General features: G+C 41.3%; 1 protein-coding gene and 1 long non-coding RNA gene across 6 annotated transcripts in view; one reads left to right on the top strand and one right to left on the bottom strand.

Annotated features, from left to right (window-relative positions):
* Window positions 1-25,148, bottom strand: part of PDE7B (phosphodiesterase 7B) — a 357,977-nt gene that overhangs the window by 82,969 nt on the left and 249,860 nt on the right. For both annotated transcript variants that reach the window (XM_055432829.2, XM_055432828.2), the window contains one exon: window positions 14,315-14,398. In XM_055432829.2, coding sequence (XP_055288804.2) covers window positions 14,315-14,398 — 84 coding nt within the window. The remainder of the gene's footprint in view (window positions 1-14,314; window positions 14,399-25,148) is intronic.
* LOC129560702 (uncharacterized) overlaps window positions 4,955-25,148 on the top strand; it is a 132,252-nt gene continuing 112,058 nt past the window's right edge. For all 4 annotated transcript variants that reach the window (XR_008686845.2, XR_008686847.2, XR_008686844.2 and 1 more), the window contains exon 1: window positions 4,955-5,141. This is a non-coding gene — a long non-coding RNA (uncharacterized LOC129560702). The remainder of the gene's footprint in view (window positions 5,142-25,148) is intronic.

Below are 25,148 nucleotides of genomic sequence, written 5' to 3'. Positions count from 1 at the left end.
CTTGTCCAGAAGGATCCACACCATCAGGAAAGGAAACAGTGACACAGACTAAGCTGTCCAAGGCAGGGCCAGGCGAGCATGTGGTCACTGCGGTTAATTTCCCTTTTGGTGGCACCACAGCTTTGGACCACAGTTGCTGAGGGCAGGTGTTCAGGTGGCACACAGAATTATCTCTCTGGGCCATAAACGCATGACTGTCAAGCTCAAAGGGTCTTCTAGTGATCTGTCTCCACCACCCTCCACCTTGCTTCCTACTTCCTGGAGAGACTGAAAGTCACTTGGTGGGAAATTCCTTACTATTTTGCTATAAAACCTATAGAACTTCCTACTCTAGTCATTCTTTGTTTCATTCTCTCTCTGTTCCATTAGACAAGCGGCCTCCTTTTCTAAATCCCTCTATTACTTTTCTAGGACATTTTGCTCTGCTGGGGCCCTGGGCAGGTCACCCCCAAATGTGCCTCCGTGGCATATTGCTTATTTAGAATTAAAGTTTCTTAGGAATTGGCCAATATAAGAGAGAGATGCTCTGATTTTCTCCTCTGTGTCCATGAAATCAGGAAACCAGTCTTTCACGGGAAAGCGGTGCTCCCTGTATCTAGAGGTAGAAAGGCACACTTATCATTGGAGACTGGGAATTTGGGCCCAGAAAACTGCATGAATAAACCTTGGTTCTTCTTTAGTTTACAAGCCCAAACTCTGTTTAGATTCTTCGCCTAACTGGGCACCTCAAACCTAACTTTCTTCACCCTGTCAACTCCTCACAGATATATTTTGTATAAAAAGTATAAAAGTAGCCTTCTTTGGCCACTTCGTTGGTTCCATTTCTAATAGTCCGGAAAGCCTATGAATTAAAATTTGTTTCTTTTTCTCCTGTTCATTTGTCTTATGTCCATGTTATTATTAGTCCAGCCACAAGAAGTCAAAAGGGATAGAGGGGAAAACTCCCCCTCCCCAACAACTCCCAGTTAGTACCTTTCTCTCTCATATATTCCATTGTTCTTTTTCAATCAGATCACTCTCACCATAATTTCATCATGCTTAAATGTCTTGCAAAAACAAAACAAAAGAAACATCCAACCCCATGCTTCTAGCTACCATTTTCTCTCTATCCCTTTAATACTTGGGAAAGGGATGGGTCTGACATTACAGGCAGAGCTCAATAAATATTTTCTGAAAGAATGAAAAAGTGAATGCTGCCTAGTACAGCCCCCCCTCAAAAAAAGGTCTCCAATAATTTTAAAAAATTATTAGAAATTAAAGAAAGTGCAATTAGAAGAAAGAACAAATATGTAAAAGAATGAAAAACTGTAAAGGGTTAATAAATCACTCTCTTCAATATAAGTCAAATGTGTTTATGTATTACAGATTCTTCTCAAGCATTTCTACATGTGGTCACAAAGAAACAGGAATATAGTAAAGTAAAGTAAAGTCACTCAGTCGTGTCCGACTCTTTGCGACCCCGTGGACAGTAACCTACCAGGCTTCTCCGTCTATGGGATTCTCCAGGCAAGAATACTGGAATGGGTTACCATTTCCTTCTCCAGGGGATCTTCCCAACCCAGGGATCGAACCCAGGTCTCCTGCATTGGAGGCAGACGCTTTTAACCTCTGAGCCACCAGGGAATATGAATAACAGCAATAATAAAAGTCTACTTTTATTGAGGGTCTGTACTGTGATGGGTACTATGCGAGTGCTTTACACACATTTACTCATTACCTTTCACAATAACCCTATGAGGTCTGCACTCTTCAATCTAGCACTCTTCAATCCAGCCCAGGAAGGTGGAGAACAGAGAGGTCTGGGCAGTTGCTACTGCTAGAACCCAAACCAAAGCAGCTGGGTCCCACCACCTTCAGGGGAAGTTTTAATTTTTTGTCTCATCACAAGTGGTAAAATTTGTTTTATATCTTTAAGGGAATGTTTAAATAAGGAAAGGCTGTGTGACTGCATGGAAAAACAATGTCAAAAGGCCTGAATCTTGGATCTTAACTCTTTGATTATCATGGGGTGAGTCACTGGGCCTCTCTTTTTTGTCTGCTGGTTTTTTGCTTGTAAAACTGAGAAATGGGGCTGAAAGATCTCTTGAGTGCCTTCATTTAAAAACTTATATATGCAAAGTGCTGTTTAAATGTGAATTAGAAGTTTGGTTTCATGTTCTTTGGAATAAACTTCATTTTTAAAGGACAAGCCATCATTGCGAAGTACCACACATGGCTTCCACAATCACCCAATCTGACAACTTCCAATCAGATTTCCAAGGAAGCCTAGTAAATAATGTTTTCTTGACCATGGGAAGCACTTCATTTTCTGCATCCTGATAGTACTTTATTTAGAAAAAAAAGGTACATGCTCTATTTCTGGTCAACATTGGGTTTTCTTTTTAATAAATTATTTTGCCCTGAATATGAAAGGGATACATGCTTGTGACATAACAACAGACAAAGGAAAATAATAATCATCTAGAAATAATTCCTGTTAAAATTCTGCTGTGTTTTTAAAAACACAACTCAGATCTTCTTATAAGATATGCAATTGGCATCCTGCTTCTTTTTACTTAGGGTATTATAAACATTTTCAGAAACTGTCTTTCAATGATGCAGTTTGCATGACAGGAAATAACCAACTCCCCCTTGAGAAAAATTAAAGCAACCAGTGGCAGCCTCAAATCTGACTTAAATTTGTCACAATAGTGATTCCATTTCCTTCTTGGGGACAGTTGACAAGTGTCCTCAGCTGTCACCACCACACCCTTCTCTTTCTTATCGAAGCACACAAGGTCAGGTGATGAACTGAACAATGTGTCACTCAGCACCATATGACAGAACAGTAGGAATATTGAAAAACAGTTGAATAGTTACAAAGCCTAGTATTTAGGTATATAAATACAAATTTCTAGTTAAGTTATAGAAACATTTGTTCAATGATACTGAAGCAGTTTCATAACAAAAAAGGAGTTGTTTAAATGTACTATAAAAAAGAAAATAACGATTATAATGTAAGAAAAACATTTAATATAGTAATTGGCACTTAAAGGTACTATATGGCATACACAACTGCTTTTGAATATTAAAATTCATATATATATAAAGAAGAATTATAGTCCAGTATGATAAAGAACTTGTGTTCTGGCATTGTATTTTTGAGGTTTGAATTTTGGCTAACAAGTTATTTCCTGGGAAAGTTGTTTCTCCTCTTTGAGCTTCAGTTTCCTGGTAGCTCAGATGGTAAAGAATCTGCCTGCAATGCAGAAGACCCGGCTTGGGAAAATCCCCTGCAGAAGGGAATGGCTACCCACTTCATTATGCTTGCCTGAAGAATTCCGTAGACAGAGGGGCCTGGTGGGCTACAGTCCATGGGGTTGCAAAGAACTGGACACGATTGAGTGACTAACACTTTCATTTTCACTTTTTCCTCATTTTAAATTGTAGTGCCTACTTCATAGGGATCTTGTGGGGATTAAATGAGTCAACCTGTGCAAAGCATGTAAAGCAGTATCTAGAACCTAAAGGTTCCACACATCTTAGCTATTATTATTGTTGATGATACTATCACTTGATGTGTGTATGGCATAACTGATCTAAGTCAGTGGTTTCTAGATACCCATGGAAGGGACAGGTTTGCTGCACCAGATCACCTCAGCTTGTTTTGAGAATATACTATCTGGAGATTCAGGTTCAAGGTGTTTGCAGTTACAGTGTGATGGATACTTTCTTGAAGATGTGGTGGGAGCACAGAAATAGGAATAATTAGCTTCTTAGGAGGGCCAAAATAGTCTTCATAAAGGTCATAATACTGCACGAGGGCTTGAGAAGTGAATACAGACCCCCTCTCCCTATCTGTGGGTTCCGTATTCTTGGTTTCCACATCCATGGGTTCTGCATTCGTGGATAAGGAGGGTGGATATTGTGAGGGATTTGAGCATTCGCTGATTTTTTTTATCCACGTGCGTGGGGCTCCTGAAATCAATCCTCTGTGGTCCCAAGGGACAAATGTAGATTTCTCCTAGGAGAGGAGGTGCCTGGGTAGGGATGCACTCAGCAGAGGCAGTAGATAGATCCAAAGTCTGACTACATTTACAGTGGACCTAGTAGGAGCCAGATGGGCTGCTGGACACACTGATTTCATGTACCTCTCACCTCGTCCCAGTGAGGCTGGTGTTACAATGTCCTTCCACCTGTGTGGACATTAAGTAGTTTGGGGACCTTTCCCAGGCTCACAAAAGATGTAAGATTTAAACTCAGGTCTGACTTGAAAGTTCATTGTCTTTCCATCAGCCTCTTCTGTTGACCATGGTTCAGTGTGCATGGGGCTCTGGCGGGCAGCCACGGTAGACCCTACAAAGAAGCAGCCTGCAAGGGTGTGAAGACCTCTTATTTCCAGGCTCGCAGCAGCCCTCCTGTGCTTCTCGACCTTGGGGAGACTGCAGCCTTGGGGAGCCTTGCATGAGATGGCTCCAGCACCAGCCGCCTGCTTCCTGGGCCAGGGATTAAGCACCTCCCAGGTTAATGCTGTTGTGGTGGCCGTTGTTAGGTGCAGTGACACTGGCCACCTTCCCTTGGGACTTTCCTCTGTAATTGCTGCCACTTTTCTCAGGCATGGGTTTCACTGCCCTCTCTCCTAAGGTTACGTATCAGTAATAAACCACCCAGGTGCCCCAAGGCAATTTAGTTTGCTAGTTAGAAAGAAAACAAGATCTTGATCTCGTGTGTTAACCCTGAGATCTCAGTTTGGAAACACATAAAAGATTTTAAGGATGGAAACACTCTATTTTCCCATGTATGTAGTTCAATGGGGACCATGGTGAGTCTTTCAGAGCTTCTGAAACTCCGAGGGTAGACTGGTAATCAGAGGACATAACCCCTCATTTTGTTTACTAATGAAGTCACAAGAGATCGCCTGTGCCTGCCTCTGGGTAGGAGGTTGAATTTAATGTTATTTAACAAACAAGTCATTCTAGCTCAGTGACTCAGAGGGAAACTTCAGTCAAAAGAAACTTGACTTGCTCCTACTTCCCTCTATATTTTACTGTCTCCAGAAATCCAAAGACGCCACTTTACGCCAGAAATACTCCTGGTGGGTTAGGGTTTTACTCAAGGAAATGCTGCAGTAGAAAATTACCATTTCTTTGTGCTGTTTTCAGGTGAGTTAGTAAACCCTCTGGGCTCTGACACAAGAAGACAGGTTTGTACCAAACAGAATCCTTGAGGGGAGGGAGGAATAGGGGGCGGGTATCTGAAGTGTGGTGTCTAAATTGTTTCTCACAGAGGAAAAAGAAATTACTGGTGAAACTTCCTTCCTGTGGGCTTTATCATCCACTGTCTTATGCTTTGCTAAATCAAGAATATTATAAATTGACACTCTAGGAGCATCTGAACAAGGTAGTTGATTTTGTGATACCTATTCTGGCCATATGGCTTGTGGATGGATGTGATTCCCAAGTGGAGCATCCAAGACAGGCCTCTCTTCCCTGCACTGCAGGCCCTTATTTCCAGCTTTGCACTGGATATTTCCACTTGGACTATTCTGCAAACAACATGTCCCAACTGAGCCCACCATCTTTTCCCCATCACTGTCCACTTTCCTCACCAATGACTTCACCTCTGGGGTTGCAGATGACCAGACAAACCCCTGGAAGGCCTGGTCTTCAGTATCAGCACGTTTTATCTCCTCTTCTCCATGTCATCTCTGGATTTATACCTTCATTTCTACTGCCATCATTGTATGCCGCCTGACTGTATTTCTTTTGATTCATTGGGACTGCTCCTCCTAACATATGGATGTGAGTTAATTTCCTGAAACACTATTTTATCTATGTTTTTCTTACAATTCTCCAGCAATTCTCTTTCCTCAATGAATCAAGTTCAAATTCTTTATCTTGGCATTCCAAGCCTTTTTTTTTTTTCATTTTCTCTCTAGTCAACACACTTTACTACTTTTGGGCCCTTCTTCCTACTCAGTGACTTAATGTCTCCCATGTGTCAGTCCAGTTTCACCTCTAGGCAGTTTCTGAACCAGCCAACACTCCGCCTTATCTTTTAGATTTCAGCACAAGTTCATAAAGTCCTCTTCTCCTGCTCAGGGCACATAAGTAATCTTTGCCTTCTCTTTTCTTTGATTTATTGTCCATGTCAATTATTTGCAAACTAATTCATTTATGGCCTTGTATGGTCTTTGGTTTCATGTGTATTTGTCTTAGCCATCTAGTAATGTTGTTGGGTCTTTGAGGGTAAAGGAGTATCTAAAGGTTACTTTTAAACACTCAGAATCTTCAGCCCAGGGATAGGTACTGTACGTGCCACCCTGCCACCCGAGTCCTTGTGGACGAGCAAGGAATTATTAAGAAATCTGTGGTCAGTGAATCTGGCAGGGTTTGGTCCATTGTCGTCTGAGACAGGAGCTAGCTATCATGTAAAAGGTGGTTTCAGCCCTGTGGTTACTGGTGTGGTTCAGGGAACCCTGGTCTCATGGCCTGTTTGGCATAGAGTGAGTGTTTGCTGAGTGAATGGATAATAGCCCAGAGGAAATACTGGGCTCATGGATTCAATTTTCTGTTTTTTATCACTCAGATAAAAAATAAATTTGTTAAATGATGTTGGCTAGGTTAACAGAAGGCAAGGGCTATTTTCAGTTCTGGCTTTAGATGGTAAAAACTGTTTCCTTTTGAATATAGCTTTCTCCAGACAGTCAGGGATAATGCATGGATCCTCCTTGAATACCTCATCCTCCAATAACATGTATATCCCCTTAAGTAGATTAGGTGATGACTCTTTCCTGGTTCCTTAGGTCCTGAAACCCTAAACCCTGGCCTCCATGTACAGCCTTCCTTCACATCATTATTGTTTCAGAGTTGCTCAGGTTTTAGATCCTCCAGAAAGCCTTCTCTCATTTCCCCAAACAGAGTTGATTCTTCCTTTTTCTCACTTCCCCAACATTTATTCTTCTCTCCTCAGAATCTTGTTTACATGTCAATCGTGTCCAACTCTTTGCAACCCTGTGGACTGTAGCCCTCCAGGCTCCATTGTCCATGGGATTTTCCAGGCAAGGATACTGGAGTGAGTTGCCATTTCCTTCTCTAGGGGACCTTCCTGACCCAAGGATCGAATCCTTGTCTCTTGGGTCTCCTGCATTGGCAGGCAGATTCTTTACCACTAAGCCACCTGGGAAGCTCAACTTTATTCTAATAATACTCATGTATTATTATTAGATGTATTACATCACATCAAAATGTACTTGCTTATGTCTCTGTAAAAGGACTTCCTTGATAGGTCAGTTGGTAAAGAATCTGACTGCCTGGGTTGGGAAGATCCCCTGGAGAAGGGAAGGGCTACCCACTCCCATATTCTGGCCTGGAGAATTCCACGCAATCTATGGGGTTGCAAAGAGTCAGACACGACTGAGCGACTTTCACTTTCATGTCTCTGTAAATTCTTTGAAGCCAGTGGCTATGTCTCCTGTATCTTCGTATCTTTGAAGCCTGACACACTGCTTACCTTAGGAGGCAATCTACCGATGGCCAGTGATGAATAGTGACAGGGAAACAAGGCGGACACCATCAACTCTGTCTTCTGCGATGCAGTGGCATTTCGGTGGCTAACCATCTTATGGGTCTGGCCCTTCCGCACCTGAAGTGCTGGGAGTCTGCAGCCAGAAACCCTGAGTGTCCCTCATGGAGTATGTTCCAGGTGAGTCAGCAGGCACCACAACCACAACCAGTGCCTTGCCTTTCTTCCAGAGGAAGGCAAATATTGAACTTTGAAATTGTGGGGCGTTACCTTGGCATTGGAAAAGTCTGAACTGGTCCCAACTAGCACCTTCCTACTCTGTTTGGAGAGCTCGGGGCTGGGGTTCGGGACTGGTGGGATATCATGCTCTGAGCATGACTTCTTTCACATCACAGGAACACTTTTTTACATAATGTTTCTATTTTATTTTCTGTTTTTAATTTTTTTGGCTGCCATATGGCATTTGGAATGACTATTCCCTGACCAGGGATCGAACCTGTGCCCCTTGCAGTGGAAACATGGAGTTTGAACCACTGAACTGCCAGGGAATTTCCCATTTTTTGTTTTTTAAATTTTTATTTTATTTTTAGAAAATTGAGACATAACGGCATAGAGCATTGTGTAAGTTTAAGGTGTACAACATGCTGATTTGATACCTTTATATATTACAGTATGATTACTACCATAGTGTTTAGCTAACACTCTATTCCTTCACCTAGTTATCATTTCTTTTTGTGGTGATAAGAGTTAAGACCTAGTCTCTTGGCAATTTTGAAGCATATAATACAGTATTGTTGGTTAAAATCACTATGTGCGTGTGTGCTTAGTCCCTTAGTCGTGTCTGACTCTTTGCGACCCCATGGACTGTAGCCCACCAGGCTCCTCCGTTCATGGGATTCATGGGTAAAGAATCTACATACCAATGCAGGAGACATAAGAGACGCGGGTTCCATCCTTGGGTCTGGAAGATCCCCTGGAGGAGGAAATGGCAACCTGCTCCAGTATTCTTGCCTGGAAAATTCCATGGACAGAAGAGCCTGGCAGGCTATAGTGCATAGGGTCGCAAGGAGTTGGACGTGACTGAGCAAGTATGCATATATAGAGATCTCCAACAAGAACCTTCTGTATAGCACAGGGAATTATACTCAATATTTTGTAATAACCTCTAAGGGTAGAGAGGCTGAAGGAAAAAATATATGTAGCTGAGTTGCTGTGCTGTACGCCTGAAACTAACACATGGTAAATCAACTATGTGCTGTGCTGTGCTTAGTCGCTCAGTTCTGTCTCAGTCTTTGCGACCCCAGGGACTGTGCCTCGCCAGGCTCCTCGGTCCATGGGATTCTCCAGGCAAGAACACTGGAGTGGGTTGCCCTGCCCTCCTCCAGGGTATCTTCCCAAACCAGGGATCAAATCCAGTTTTCCTGCATTGCAGGCAGATTCAAGTTAAAAAAAAAGGGAAAAAAGTTATCTTTCAGAAGTTTACAGAAAGGCTGTCCCCATCTGCTAGGAATTCTCTCTTAGAAAATGGAATTTATAATCAAATTGACTCCCCCCTCTTTTAGATGGGGATATCATTTAGCATCAGATTTGTAACATGCAGGGTGGCTTTTGGTTGACGGTCCTTATGTGCATGTATTTTATATTTCTGCAGGGTGTAATGTTTAGATGGAAGATTTTGATAAAACATTTGGGTCTCTGGGTCACTTATAAAGGTTAATATAAACATATTTGCAAATATTCTATTTTGGAAATTATAATCAAAGTAAAATATTTTGGTAGCTCTATTAAAATTACCTCATGCTTGTGCAACTAAAATTGCCCCACGTGGAGAGGCAGGTCTGGAGGAATAGAACTTTAAATATCAAGATTAACAAGCTAACTGATAGGAAAAGCCAATTAGCCAATTAACCTACTACTGCACAGCCCCAGGGCTGGTCTGGAGCTCCAGGTTCTCTGTGGCAACTGATGGCTAGTGTCTTAAAACCTCCAGCTGATGCCCCTTCTTCCCCTCCAGCTCCACAGTCACTGGGCATGTTTGCTTTGTATGTCACTTCCTTTGCTGAGCCCACATGGAAATCACATCGTGTTGCTCTGAAATGGTTGCCACGGGAACATCTCCACCTAGTTATTATCTACTCAGGCTCCTGATTATATTAAGCCAGGAGACAGAGATGCAACAGGGGTCGCAGCAGCCACCTGCTCTGCATAAAACTATAATTGCTTCTGTGGCGTTCACCTCTGTGGCCACCTGTCTCTCTGAACACTCTTCTCTACATTTTCTCCTCTCTTGTTTTCCCCCAAACAAAGTCAGTAAATGAAATTAGTATGTCGGAAATCAGCCTGGGGATAATGTGAGAAATTACATTCCTTTCCCTCCTGCTTCCTTTCAGTCCTCTGTTTTAGAACCTCAAGTGGAATAAAAATCATTGTCACCCTTTTTCTCATTCCGTTCTGTCCCTCCATACTTAGATGTAAAGAGGAGTCTTTTAAAAAGTCTATGATTCCCGATCCCCACACAATGGTGCTGAAACCAGTTTCCTGCTACTGATCCAGAGTAGCTTCGAGAAATTCATAGAGATGCCTCTTTTCTAAATGGTATAAAATATAAATAGGAAATGAAATCGGCTTTTAACAAGTAATTTTATCTCACAAGTCTGTTGATCTGGGTGAATGTCTTATGAGGAGGATTTTCTGATCTTTATTCTCAGATTGCAGGTAACACAGGAGGGGTGTTGGCTTGGAGTTTTCTTTTTGTGGGAAAAACCATATAATCCATTGGTATTGTAATTTGTTGTCCAAGCCTGGATATTATGGTATTTGAAAGGTAGCATTATTAATAAGTATGCCTAGACAACAGGTACAAATTAGGGCTATCGCAGGCAAAGCAGGTATATATTGTCACCTTATACATAGATGACAGGTACATGATTACCATAGTACTCTGCCCTCAAAGAATATGGGGAAAGAGCACCTCTTGAAGAAGAACATTTGTACATTTAGAAATTATAATTGTGGAGTTCAAAATCTGGATCAGCAAGAGAGTTTCACTTTGGCTTATCCTCCTACTGCATGTAAATTTGGTTAATGTGAGTCCATTCTTAAAGTCATGGCACTGGGAATTGAAAATAAAAAAATGTTGTTAAAAAAGGAAAATAGGCTGGATTGAATGTATCTATAGAGATATCATAAACTCCTTTACCTCAATTAAAAAATCTAACTTAACAGTTGGTAACTTTTTTTTTTTCTGTAAGGGGTCACATACTAAGTATTTGGGACTTTGTGGATCACATGGCCTCTGTTACAACTGCTCTGCCATTGCAGGGTGAGAGCAGCTGTAGACAACATATAAACGGATGGGGGTGGCTGCATTCCAATAAAATCTTGTGGACAAAACAGGCAGGGGAATGACACAGATTTGGTGCATTAGCTATTGTTTGCCCATTTCTGTTCTAGTTCTGTTTTAATACCTAGAAGCTGTGTTCCGAACGAAGGGCAGTTATTTTGGATATGAATTCTGATGTCTCCTGTCCTATTGTGACAGGTTGGGGTTGTGGCTAATGGTAGAAGTACATGGATCTTACTACTTAGTGCAGGTTTTTGCTTGTGCATGTTTTAGCCATTCAAGGCATAGCTGAGGTGGGTGGTAGAGGGTAAGTTGTCATGGACACGCTGGATAGGGAATGGAAGCCATGTGGTTCTCACGAAGTCTTGTAGGAGGAAGGCTGCAGGGATGCAGACACAGGGAAGAGAGGTTATAGTGATACAGTTTTGCCTGTATTTTTTTTTTTTTTTAAGTCCTAGATGAGATCCTTGGGAGAGTTTACAGAACTGAAGGCACTTGAGGAAAATGGGTCTGTGCCTATTCTTGGAAAATTTGACTCAAAATTAAGGTAAATTACATTTTAAAAAATCACTTGAATTTGGTACTTATGGAGTAGAATTGGAATCAGCTAGTAAGACTAAAAGTTTTTGGAGGAAGTCCCAAAATATTCTTAGGGGTTTATTTTACATTTTTTATAAAGTTATATTTAAAATGTTTCCCTTTAAGTGGAAAGCAGACATTAATAAGCCAGGCAAACCACAACATGGACAAGGATGAGATCAAAGAGAATTAAGTAGATTGTATACTATAAGGCGGGAGGAGATATGACACATATATCTCATGTGACTCTGTGTAACCCAGATAGCCACACATCTGCTGCTACTTGGTGACAAGCTGCTTCAGCTGCAGACTAAGGAAACTGTGGAGAGTGACCACAATAATGTCATTGGTTCCAGACAATGGAATGGGTAGTATCACAAATAAGGAAAAGTCTCAAAGGGCTTCAGTTCCCTCTGAGCTGCTCAGTTAAATGAAGAGGATGGTTGACATTTACAATTATTTAATATTCTCTTTTGGAGGAGACCCTTTATTCAGTAAGTTAACAGGAGCTACTAAAAGGTCAACAATTATCAAGAGAATATCATTTAGGATCTTATAGTGTATGTAGGGAGGAGGTTTTTTTGTATCTAGGAAAAAAATCGAGACAGCTTATAAAACAAGGTACAGCAAAGGCAAATTAATATTGCCTTAGCCTATGTTACTGACAAAGAGGCATGAGTGAAAGGGTTATCAGAGTGGAGTGCAAACAGACAAGAAAGGGAATTATAAGATGGATGGCCAACACCATCACTCAGTGGGCAGGAGGTCATGAGCAACAGGTGAGGTGAAATGGGGATGGAAGGACAGAGAGCCACCTGGGTCAGGGGAAGGAGGCTAAGGTTGGGTCTAGGTGCCAGGAAGATCCTGGAGGATCTGCAGCAGAGGGATGACAGGAAAGCACCTGGTTACAGATGATCTATTATAGTGTGAATAATACAACAATGAAATATTATCTACATTGACTTTCTGTTGAAATATTTTCTACATTCCAATTTTTTCAGCTTAAAAAGTAAAACAATGTATTGAAAAATCCAAGTGTTACAGAAGCCTAAGATATAGACAGTTAAATATTCCATAGTCCCACCTGCAAAGATAACCGTTGTTAGCAGTTGATGTTGCTCATTAATACTACGATAAATGCATTTTAAAAAAGAGTTTATTATTTGGAACCTTGGAATTATGGGGGAAAATGTCTCCTATTTTCCTAATTTGTTCTTCTTGTATATTAGAACCCAATGACATAACATCTCATTTACTATTGAAAAGAGGCTTTTTGGTTATTTTCTGCTTCTAACTCTCAGTATGTGGTGCTGTTGAGGGTTCTGGTCTACATGGGACAGTAAATTAGGTCCTTGCTCATCCCAATACTCCTTGGTGAAGCCATATGCCTGGGACCTGGAAATCCATACAGGTTAGAGGCTGTCTCAAGGGGTAACTTCCATGGGTAGCTGGAACAACCCACTCAAGGTTATAAGGAGGGGTTAAGAGGCACTTGGCTTCCCTGGTGGCTCAGCAGTAAAGAATCTGCCTGCCAAAGCAGATGTGGGTTTGATCCCTGGGCCAGGAAGATCCCTTGGAGGAGGAAATGGCAACCCACTCCAGTATTCTTGGCTGGGAAATCCCATGAACAGAGGAGCCCGGAGACCACAGCCCATGGGGTTGCAAAGAATCAGACACAACAGCGACTAAACAACAACATCAACAATAAGAGACACTGTCAGAGCTCGTCATAGGCTGTGACCAAAGTTGCGTTAGTCTAGTGACTTGGATTCTATCCTCTAAAATGCAGTTTTGGGGGAATGGGTGAGGGAGGTTGTCTTAGCACGAAAAGAGTTACTCCAAATCTCTGTGTCTCTGAAAGAACTGCAAAAACAGATATTGCACACTGATATGAGAGGTGAACAAGCCAGGAGAAATACACTCGTGTCCATCCTTCATTGATCTTGGGAGGATCTAAGGATAAGAAATAGCAAGTTCCAGTTTCTTCTAGTAATTTTCAGGGGTCAAGATAAATCAAATTACATCTTGAGTTAAACTTGTTTATACCAAAGAAAAGTAATACTTTGTGGGTACAACCCAGAACTTTGAAATTTATGGATGGGAAGTGATATGACAACCAAATACTGAAAACCTTGGAGTAAGCTGTGAAATATATTCATTTTTCTTCATTCCCTACCCCCAAGTCCCAAGACAAGGATGATTGTAATAAAAGACATGAAACCTGGAGTGGTGACTGTTACTGGTTTGGGTTTCCAGAGGAACCTGAGATTAAGAGAATTACGAACCAGAGGTTGAGCAAATCTCCAAAAGAGGAATAAAATAGGAAGTGGAAAGGGAGCAATAAATGAACTTCTTAAGTAGTCATAATGGAGGAAGCAGCAGCAAGTACAGACTGAAACGACTGCCATGGTGAGGAGTTCTACCAGAAATGCAAGAACGGACCTCAGAGACAGATTAGATAAAGAAGGGAAATTAGATAAAGGATGGTTACTAAGGGCAGTGGTAGAATAGGTTTCCCTGTGGAGTTTTAAAAATAAAATAGAATCTCATCTGGTCTAGTCCTGGCTGAAGGCGGAGAGAATGTCCTGGACAGTGAAAGGAATCGTTTCCTTGTATAGGGCTTCACTGTTTTGAAGATTTACATTTTTCAAGCTGACATGACTTCATTGGACACCCCACTGCCGCCCAAGCTCTGAGAAGTAGGGCTGGGCTGAATGACTTCACTACGAAGGAAATCTAAAGACCAAGGGTTAATTTGCAATTGGGAGGGGAGACACAGAGGAAGGAAGGCAGACCTCCGAAGGTTTTGAAGTTCAGAGGGAAGCGAGAAATTTTTTTTTTTTTTTAAAGGAAACGTTTGTTCCTTTCCAGGTACACTTGATTACTCACTGTTAAGGAGGCGGAAGTCGATGAATGGGTAGGAGCCGCGGCGTTCAGCAGGAACCCCCGTCTGACCCCTCAGTCGTACATCTCCTAGAAAACAAAATCCAAACAAATGTTTGAAAACGTTGCCAAATGTATTCACTTTTCCTCTGTAAATCCTCTTACCCACTTATGTCACTGGAACCAACACCAAATATCAGGAGTAAAAACGATTCCATTCACCCTGTTTAAGAGAGCACTGTGTGGAAAGGGATATTTAACGAATGCTGAGCGTAATGGACTTGGCAATATTCTAACCAGTGAAGCAGCGAGCCTTTATATCTGTCTGGAAGATAGGTCTGTGAACATTTTGGTAATTTACAAAGTTCCCATAGGTTTCTTTTCTTCCTATAGCCATAAGATGAAGCATCTTAATCTGGAGGACAAATAGTATGCTGGGATTAGAGCTTTTATTCTAATCAGAAGTTTTACTTACCCACAGTTCTGTTTCTCCTGGTCCAGCACAGTTTTTGTTTTTTTTTCTCTGACTGCCATCCACCTTCTTTGCGTCTCAGGTTGTAGCATTTGACCTGCCTTAGAATCTGCCAAGGCCCATCGAGCTCCGAGCACTTTAGCCACTCAATGTGTAAAGTTTCTGCTGCTGCTGCTGCTAAGTCACTTCAGTAGTGTCCGACTCTTTGCGACCGACTGGACTGCAACCCATCAAGCTTCTTTGTCCATGGGATTCTCCATGCAGGAATACTGGAATGGGTTGCCCTGCCCTCCTCCAGGGGATCTTCTCGACCCAGGGATCGAACCCATGTCTCTCATGTCTCCTGCATTGGCAGACAGGTCCTTTACCACCTTTGTGGGTGCTAGAAGTTTCTAGTACTTATTCATTTGTTGTTGTTGCTCAGTCACTAAGTCATGTCTGACTCTTTGTGACTCCATGGACTGTGGCCCACCAGGCTCCTCTGTCCTACACCATCTCTCAGACTTTCTCGAATTCATGTCCATTGAGTCAGTAATGCTATCTAACCATCTCATCCTTTGCCGTCCCCTTCTCCTCCTGCCGTCAATCTTTCCCAGCATCAGGGTCTTTTCCAATGAGTCAACTCTTCACATCACGTGGCCAAAGTATTGGATCTTCAGCAACGTTAGAACAAGGTTGACCTTGGATAAACTTGGCTCAGACACTTGTTACCTGTGTGATATTGGAAAATTTATTTCTCTGAGCCTCAGTTGCCTCACTTCAAGGTGCCATTGGTTGGAGAATCTAAAATAACACTTGCTGCCTGCAAATAAATGCTGGTTTTACTTCCTTCTACACACGGGCAAAGCTGGGATCATATTTTGTGTTCTGCATTTCTCCACAGTGCTTTGTGTGTTCTCTGGTGTTTAGCAGACTCTAAGTGAATGTCTTCTATTGACTAGATTAGATATAAAGACCAAATCCACCAATGAGAACATATAACTTGAATCAGAGGAGAGGTAAAAATGCATGAGACCCAATATATTTCTGAAAGACTTGAACTGGGGAAGGTTTCAGTTCCAGGAGTAATGGGTCCACTTCCATAAACCACTCTTTCCCAGACATGAGGTGGCACTAGGGCCTCCACCTATGAGTGAAGAGGAGGAGCAGTCTTCTCTAACTCCTGGAGTTTACCAGGGCCTGGGTGAGATCTTCATCGGTTATAACTCATGCGACTGACTGTTTAAAATATCCCTCACAGATGGGCCTTGCACATACATGGGCTTATGAATTGCAAACTGTGAGCCCCTGGGCAATTCTTGCTTTGAATTTTATATTGATGCTTTACTTAATGGTTTGTATAATCTGATGTTGTAGTGCCATATTGATATTAAAGAATGTTACAATTTACAGAATACAGCAAAGTGGGAGGAAGAGGAAAAGGATGGAAAAGTACATTTCAAAATATGAATATAATGAATCCAATCTGGCATTAAACAAGAGAATGCTAGCATTTGATAAGTTCACTGGGGTGGATGGTCAATAGTTATAGGAAAGCCACTGGCAAAACATGAAAAGTTTTTCTCTCCTTGGGTTGTCTTCAACATCTTATGTTTATAACTCTCCAAAGAGTTTACAAAACACTTTCACAGACATTATGGTACATTTATTTTCTTGTTTCTCTCTTTGGATCTTCACAATAGCCTTGGAAGGAGAACCAATATTATTCCTCTTACTTTATAGGTGAGAAAACAGAGGCTCAGATAAGAGGGTGAAGGGACTGCTATTTCACCCTACTGGTCCCAGCTCAGGTCTCAGGCCCCTTAAAGACATTCAGTAGACTGACTTTATTTATTTTTAAACTTCATTATTCTTTATTGAAGTGTAGTTGTTTTACAATATCATACTAGTTTCAGGTGTATAGTATAGTGAATCAGTGTTTTTAACAGATCATACTCTTTTAAATGTTGTTATGGGATGATGACAATAATTCCTAGTGCTATACAATATATCCTTGTTGCTTCTCTATTTTATACATAGCAGTTTGTTTCTCTTAATCACAAACCCATATCTTGCCCCCTTCTCTTCTTATTCCCCTCTGGTAACCACTAATTTGTTTTCTGTATCTGTGAGTCTTTCTGTTTTGCTATATATATTCATTTGTTAATTTTTAGATTCCACATATAAGTAATATCAAATGTTTTTGTTGTTTTGTGTTTGACTAATTTCACTGAGCATAATATTCTTTAGGTCCATCCATGTTGTTGCAGTGGCAGAATTTCATTCTTTTTTATGACTGAATTGTTTCACTGTGTATATATACACTGTATCTTATTTATCCATTTGTCTGTTAACTTTGACTGCCTGAATTTATGGTGCTTTAACGGGGGGGAGCCTGGTGGGCTTCCGTCTGTGGGGTCACACAGAGTCGGACACAACTGAAGTGACTTAGCAGCAGCAGCAGCAGCAGCAAGAAAGATCAATCCTGGGTTTTCATTGGAAGGACTGATGCTAAAGCTGAAACTCCAATACTTTGGCCACCTCATGCGACGAGTTGACTCACTGGAAAAGACTCTGATGCTAGGAGGGATTGGGGGTGGGAGGAGACGGGGACGACAGAGAATGAGATGGCTGGATGGCATCACCGACTCAATGGACATGAGTTTGAGTGAACTCCGGGAGTTGGTGATGGACAGGGAGGCCTGGCGTGCTGTGATTCATGGGGTCGCAAAGAGTTGGACACGACTGAGTGACTGAACTGAACTGAACTGAAGAAAGCTGATCGCTGAAGAATTGATACTTTTGAACTGTGGTGTTAGAGAAGACTCTTGAGAGCCCCTTGGACTGCAAGGAGATCCAACCTGTCCATTCTAAAGGAGATCAGTACTGGGTGTTCATTGGAAGGACTGATGCTAAAGCTGAAACTCCAATACTTTGGCCACCTCATGTGATGAGTTGACTCACTGGAAAAGACTCTGATGCTGGGAGGGATTGGGGGCAGGAGGAGAAGGGGACAACAGAGAATGAGATGGCTGGATGGCATCACTGACTCGATGGACATGAATCTGAGTGAACTCTGGGAGTTGGTGATGGACAGGGAGGCCTGGTGTGCTGTGATTCATGGGTTCACAAAAAGTCGGACACAACTGAGCGACTGAACTGAACTGAAGCTTACAATTAGCAGGGTTAGTCCTTAAATCTAGGTTGTTCAGCTTCATAGGCAAAGATCTCTCCTCAGTACCATTGATTTTTAGCCCTGTGAAGTGTACACACCTGGTTTCTAAAGTTGAAAAGTCATAGACCCCCATGTTAAAATGATACAACAAATTCAGCACTATATTTAAATGAATTTATATTTTATGAGTGACAGTAAGAGACACACTTGAAAACCTATGCAGAGATGAGACTGTCTTCATTTGATGGAAAGCTGGCTGGGCTTGTGGATTTGTTTACCTACTCTGTCATGCTTTGGGGCTTTTTCTATGGGTTTAAGCTTCATCAATCAGAATTCACTTCTTCACTAGTATTTTCTTCTCAGTTTTACCAAAGAGTTCCTCCTGCTTTTGTAGTTCTGATGGTATTATTTTCCCAGAAAATTTCTAACATCAGTGTGGGTTTTAAAGCCTCTGCCAAAGTTTATCCCATTTGTCCATCTGAAAGTCTAAGGCAGCGATGACCCATTACTCTGTAAGACCTTAGATTTAGAGAAACCGTGGGGAGACAACACCAGGTGGCAGAGTGCCTAAAAGGGGGATGATAAGCGACGATCAGGAAACTCCTATTACTGAGAGGACTAGCATTTCGCCATCTTTGGTGACCTTGGGCTAATCAATAACCACTTCGAGGTCCAATTTTTTACTATTTAAATTTGTATTATATAGCATTTTTTCACACCACAGGATTGTTGTGAGGAAATTATCAAATGCCTGAGAAATAACATGTTAACGTTATTGAAAATAATGAATAACGATAACAGTTAACGCTACTGAATACTTGTGCTGAGCATTTTACATGCATTGTCTCATATCACCTATCCAACAACTTATCGAAGAAGGTATTAATATTATTATTATACCATTCACCAACGAGGGAACTGAGGCCAATGTAAATTTGATATTTTGTCTGTGTTCAGAGCTAGTGAGTGGAGAGTTTGTGCTTAAACTCAGAACTGGTTCCAAACCCTATGTTCTTAGCCAACCATCTTTCTATAGTATCAGGATAAAAAACTTGTATAAAGAGTTAAGCATTAACTTTTTATTGCATAATGTATGCTCGGATTGTTTTTGCCCATAAACCAAGTATATATTCATCATGATTCCTGGAAACTAAATACCAGGGAAATCCAACCCCTTGATGAATTTGAGATTCAATCAGATAGATGTTTATTCAAATAGCACTTCAGTGGAAATGGACTGTATGAATAAGACAACCAAATCCTGCTCTGGATGAACAACATATCTATTATTTTTAAGTAAGAAATGGAAGGCAATTATTAAAAATATTATTCAACAGAACTCAAATGACCTGGCAACTAATTTACTTAAGCTCTTTGGCCTTAATCCCATGGACTATATAGTCCATGTGGTCGCAAAGAGTCAGACACGACTGAGCCACTTTCACGTTCTTTCTTTCTTTCTTAATTAAGATGATTTTTTTATGATGCAATCCCACTTTTGAGAAAAAGAGACAACTAACAATGAAAGATGTTGACAGCAATGATACCTAAACAAACAAATCAACAGCAACAACAACAAGCTACAGAACCCATACTTGAAAGATTCTGTTAAATGGTTATTCTGGCTGTAACTACAATTACAGCCTGGGAAGCAGATATTCATAAACCTAACAATGGCCTTTAGGTGTAGTAGATCATTGCTTTAAAATAAGGATAAAATCCTGTTAAAAATACTAATGAGGTAAGAGTCAGGATGACTGTAAGTTGGCTAACAATGCATTTCAGAAATTTTCCAACATGAAAAGTTAAATACAAACCAAAGATTCCGTATCTTGAGGGTTTTATTGAAGCGAAGCTTGAATGGGGTAAAATGAACGTTTTCAGTATAACCTCTTATATAGAAAGGTCTTGCTCCTTCTCCCTGCTTTCAGGAGCCCCTTCTGATATTAAATTGCTTCAATATGTTCTTGTGAAGAGAGAAATGATTCAGTAACAATGGTCCCTGGAAGGGCAGAGGCCACTGGTCTGAGGAACAGGTCGAATGGGGTCCTGCTGCGTTGCTTTTACTGGCCTGTAGTCTCAAGCAATTATCTATTTACCTAAGGCCTTATATCCAAGCTAAACAATTATTTTAACTATTCATGAGACCCTTGTTTAACTGAAGCAACTTTTTTTTTTTCCTGGCAAACGAAAGGTGCTGTGGAAGCAGGGGAGGAAGCATTGACAGCTTGGAGTCGTGTCCTCGGTCTGTTCTTATTGTGTTCCAAAATGAAACAAACAGCCGGGGAATTCTTATTTTGAAAGGGCTGCTTCTCTTTTGCCCCTTCAGGCTGAAAACATAACATGTCGTCCTCGGGTATTTAAAGCTGCCAACATGGGCAGGGAGCTGAGACAGCCACTCACGCTCCCAGGGGACGTGGTTCCGGGATGGACCTCTTGCCCACTTGGCTTCCCAGGCTGTCTCTGTTTAATAAAAGCTTGGGAGGGAGCAGACATTATGTGGCCTCTTATGTAACTGGGAAAGAGGGTGGAGACTCTGACAGCGATGACAACTTACAGTGGCTGAAACACGGGCCCCATGACGAGAACCAGACTCCAGCCCCAGTCTTGGTGTCAAGGTCATCTCAGGGTGGGGAAGACAGGTAGGAAAGTGACAGAGCCGTAGCTACTGTGCTCTTATTGCATCTAAGATGAATGAAAAAGATAATGAGACCAGCTGCAGGAATCCTGGATAGATGTTTATAGGGCCTCACAATGAACGAGGAAGATGAGATGGTGGTAGAGTCAGAAGTGCTCTTGAGCAGCCCAAACACGGCAGGAGAGAAGATGCGCTCGTGAAAGGCATTCCTTCAAACTTAGATATTTCTAACTCATGTCACTGCCACACACTTGCAAAACAAAGGCAGAGAGAACCCACATCCACGAATCTCGCACAAGTACTTCAACAGGCTGCACTGCTTCAGCCCTGGTGGCTTCAAATATTTCAGATGACTACTCTCAATTAGCAAAGTGAATTATTTCTCCTAAGACACTGATCTAGCCAAACAGAGGAGAAAGGTTGTGCAATTTAATCACTCCACAGATTTATGGGATACGACAGGCAGCCAGTTTAGATAAGTCAGGCAGAGAGGACTGTTCTGAGGACTGTGAGCTCACAGAAGATCCAAGATGGCTGATGAGACCCAAGTTTCCCGCCCAGAGGTTTTATCTTCTGCTTTACTTTCTTGAGTGAGGCTGTCTGTTACTCAGAACCTGTCCAGTGATCTGTTGCACTGATTGTGCATTTCTGGGCTACTGCTGAGGGAACTTTGTGTGTAGGAAAGAGAGGGACCAGGAATTAGTTGTCCAGAAACCACACTTTTGGCACAAGAAACAATATAAAGTTTTCTTTGCATGTGAAAAAAAGTTCTTTCTCTCTTCTCTTCTAAAAAACCTTGAACTTCATGTCAAAATCAGACAATGGGGAATTTCACCAAGTTAGAGTCAATATTCTATTGCCCAACTGTATTACCCTGCAACTTAAGTTTAGAATTATTAAATATTTTGTGACAAATGAACATTTTGGGACTTAAATGGTGTGAAAATGAATATACAAATAGCAGTGCTTTTATGTTCTAGCATGGGTATGGTATGTTTTAACTCAGACAAAGGAAATGGCAACCCACTCCAGTGTTCTTGCCTGGAGAATCCCAAGGACGGTGGAGCCTGGTGGGCTGCCGTCTATGGGGTCGCACAGAGTCGGACATGACTGAAGCGACTTAGCAGCAGCAGCAGCAGCAGATATTCTTCAGCTTCATGGTTTTACAGAGGGAAAATGAGGGGAAAAGTTACAATCTCTAGAAATACAGGAGACTAATAAAAAGGGATATTAAACAAGAAGCAGCAGGAAGGCCTTAAGAGAATTCCAAGAAGCTGCTAAAAAAAAAAAAAAAGCCTGAAAAGAACACAAAAAGCATGTATTCTCTCAAAGATTGAGAAGAAGGGGAATTATCTGAGGAGTCATTTTAGGGAATCCATGATTTGGATCTTCCTTAAGTAATGAAAACATCAGAGTAAGCTTGCACATTATTCACTTATTTCTAGGATAATGCTCTTTATCTTCACAATGTCACCAAAGTAATTTTTTTTTGGTTGTTTTTTAATAAATGTATAACATACACTCACAATGCCTGATACATCAGAGGCACTCAAAAAACCCAAGTAACTATTATCATCATTTTGTTACAGTTCTGAGATTCCTGTGTCCTCTCCCATAATAGTAGGCATTATTTAGGAGAATTTTAAAGTCAGGACTGTTTTAAGGACTGTCCATGTATGAACTGGTTTAGTCCTCATAACATCCACCTGAGGCAGGTGTGTGTAACATCCCCATTGTGCCAAGGAATATAGAGTTTGTAAGTCAACTGAATTGGGATCAGAAGCCATTTGGTCTTGGAAGTCCTTGCCGTCTAACCCACCACTGTGCAGAGGCAGTGTCTCCAACCTCCACACCAATGACCAGTCAGTTCATTGATGATGTTATTCATGGCTTCCTTGATCTTTCCAGGTGTGTTTCTCCTCTCTCTGCTGGGCAGGTCAGGGTTAATGGAAGTCAGTACCAAGGCTATGTCCTGAGGAAAGCTGAATCCTGATGCTTCATCCCAGTACTACAAGCCCAGGACAAACAGTGGAGCCTCAGTTTTTAACATGAGATGCCACGAGTCCCCAGTGATGCAGAGCCAGGTATCTTGTAGGGTGGTAGAAATTTTGGGTAAGTGTTTCAACAAAGGGGCCAATTCTAGGGTAGCCTCTGAGAAGATCTTAGATTAATTCAGTTCATTTCAATAAATATGTATGGAAAACATTATACACAGTGTTGGAGAGTAGGTAGGGAAAAGGAAAAATAAAGGTAGAGAAGATGTTATGTTGGCTTTCAGATAATTAATAGTCTATTAGAAGAGATTCAAAGAAATGAGTAAATATATAAGCCAGAAGAAATCTAACTTTTAGCGAGACTGGGATATTTGGGTTTGGATCCCACTCTCAGAAGTGTCATGAGGTTTTATGATTTTATATGGAGAAATAACTTGGATATTTCTGGGTCTAAAATGACTTCATAGTAATCCTGTAAAAATGTGTCAGTTAGTAGAATTGAAAGAGAATTATTTGATGTCCAATTTGAAAATTTAATATAATTTTACATTTAAAAGAACTTCATATTTTATAACAGTGATTGAAGCTGTGATTTAGACTTTCATACCACGTCTTCACTAAGAAAATTTCTGTGGGTACAGGCAAATAATTTAAATTAGCAACATTATTTTCAGAAACCTTCTGTCAATAGCAGGCGATGTCCTTCATATATAATGTGTGTTAGCTTTCTGGAAAAAAAAAATTACAGCAGGAGAGGTTGGGGAAAAGGAAGAGGAGGAGGAAAGGAGGCCACAAAGAAAATGGACACAGGGATGGACTGAATCCTGGGGCTGAGGGAGAGGGAGGAATCAGAGATGATTTGTAGATTTCTGTCTTGCGTGACTGGATGGTTGGTTCTATCAATCACAGAAAAAGGAAATTCTCAAAGAGGAGTCATTCATGTCCTTCATTTGATAAATGATATTTATAAGACATGATATTTTTGGCAGGCAATACAATGGTGAAGAACCTTGGGAAGAATCTTGGCCTCATGAAGTTTGCAGTCTGTTAGAGGGGACGTTACAGAACAATTATGCATGAATGTAAAGTTGGAACTTTGGGTAGTGGAACAAAGAAGAGATAAACTGATGTTAAGAGTAATGAACTTCCCTTTGTTAGGGAGGTTGTTGTGAGTCTCCTTGAGGAGGTGACATTTGATTGGAGATCTGAAGAATTAACAGTAGTTAATTTAAGGTGAACACATGTCCCAGTTTGCCCTGGAGAATCTTGATTTAGGCCTCTAGTCTTGCCTGCTCTATTTAGTAATATTGCCCCTTTCACATTCAAAAGTATCCTGATTAGCTCACACATTACATGATTGCCCTGAGTGCAGCAATCCAGGCAGACAGTCCTGCGAGTCTAAAAGTTTATTGCAGGAGGATGGCATATCTGAGCTCCTGTAACAAGGCCTAGCATATTCCAGAAATAAAGTGGATGTGGTGGTTTACAGGCAAAATGAGGTTGGAGAGGTATCAGGCCTTTGCAGGACAGGTTGAGGAGTTTAACTTTATTCCAAGAGAATTAGAAAGCGATGGGACGATTTTAAGAGGAAGATGATGTAATCAGATTTTCATGTTGAAAAAAACAATTTTGGGTGAATAACAGAGAAGGATTGGAAGGGGCAAGAACAATTAGTTAGGAGATCATTGTAGTAGTTCAGGTGAGAAAAATGGTGACTTGGAGTATAGTAGTGGTCCTAGAAGAGAAGTGAATAGATTTTAGAGATGTGTAGTAGGGAGAATTGCCTGTGGAATTGCCTGGCAGGTCTGAGGGAGAGGGAAGCATTAAAGATAATTCATAGATTTCTGGCTTTCATAACTGGATGACTGATTGTGCTAACCATAGAAAAAGGGAATTTTAAAAGGACCAGATTTGGAAGAAGTTCATGTGATCAACTTTGCCTACTCTGAGTGTAAGTATTACTGGGATTTCAAAGCAAAAATATCAAGTAGGCAGTATGGGTCTAGACCCATAGGGTATGTCTGGGATGGAGATATAAATTTATAAATCAAATAAAACTATGGGCATGTATACACATGTCTAGGAAATGAAGTGATAAGTGAATAAGGCTTGGCATGCAGGTTTAAGCACCCCTAACCTGAGAGTCCCTTGTACTGCAAGGAGATCTAACCAGTCCATTCTAAAGGAGATCAGTCCTGGGTGTTCATTGGAAGGACTGATGCTAAAGCTGAAATTGCAATACTTTGGCCACCTCATGCGACGAGTTGACTCACTGGAAAAGACTCTGATGCTGGGAAAGGTTGGGGGTGGGAGGAGACGGGGACGACAGAGAATGAGATGGCTGGATGGCATCACCGACTCTGTGGACATGAGCTGAGTGAACAGCGGGAGTTGGTGATGGACAGGGAGGCCTGGTATGCTGTGATTCATGGGGTCGCGGAGAGTCGGACACGACTGAGCGACTGAACTGCACTGAACATTTAATATCTTTCTGGAGGACGAGTCTATAAAGGAGAAGAGATAGCCATAAAGGTGAGAAGAAATCCAGAAGCTCATTTTGTCTTGGAAGAGAGTAATTCAAG

The sequence above is a fragment of the Moschus berezovskii genome, chromosome 10, assembly GCF_049115385.1.
Source record: "Moschus berezovskii isolate FMDL1 chromosome 10, NW_MosBer_1.0, whole genome shotgun sequence".
Lineage (NCBI taxonomy): Eukaryota > Metazoa > Chordata > Mammalia > Artiodactyla > Moschidae > Moschus > Moschus berezovskii.
Note: the sequence above shows the minus strand (reverse complement) of the source record. Positions and strands in the feature narration are given on the sequence as shown.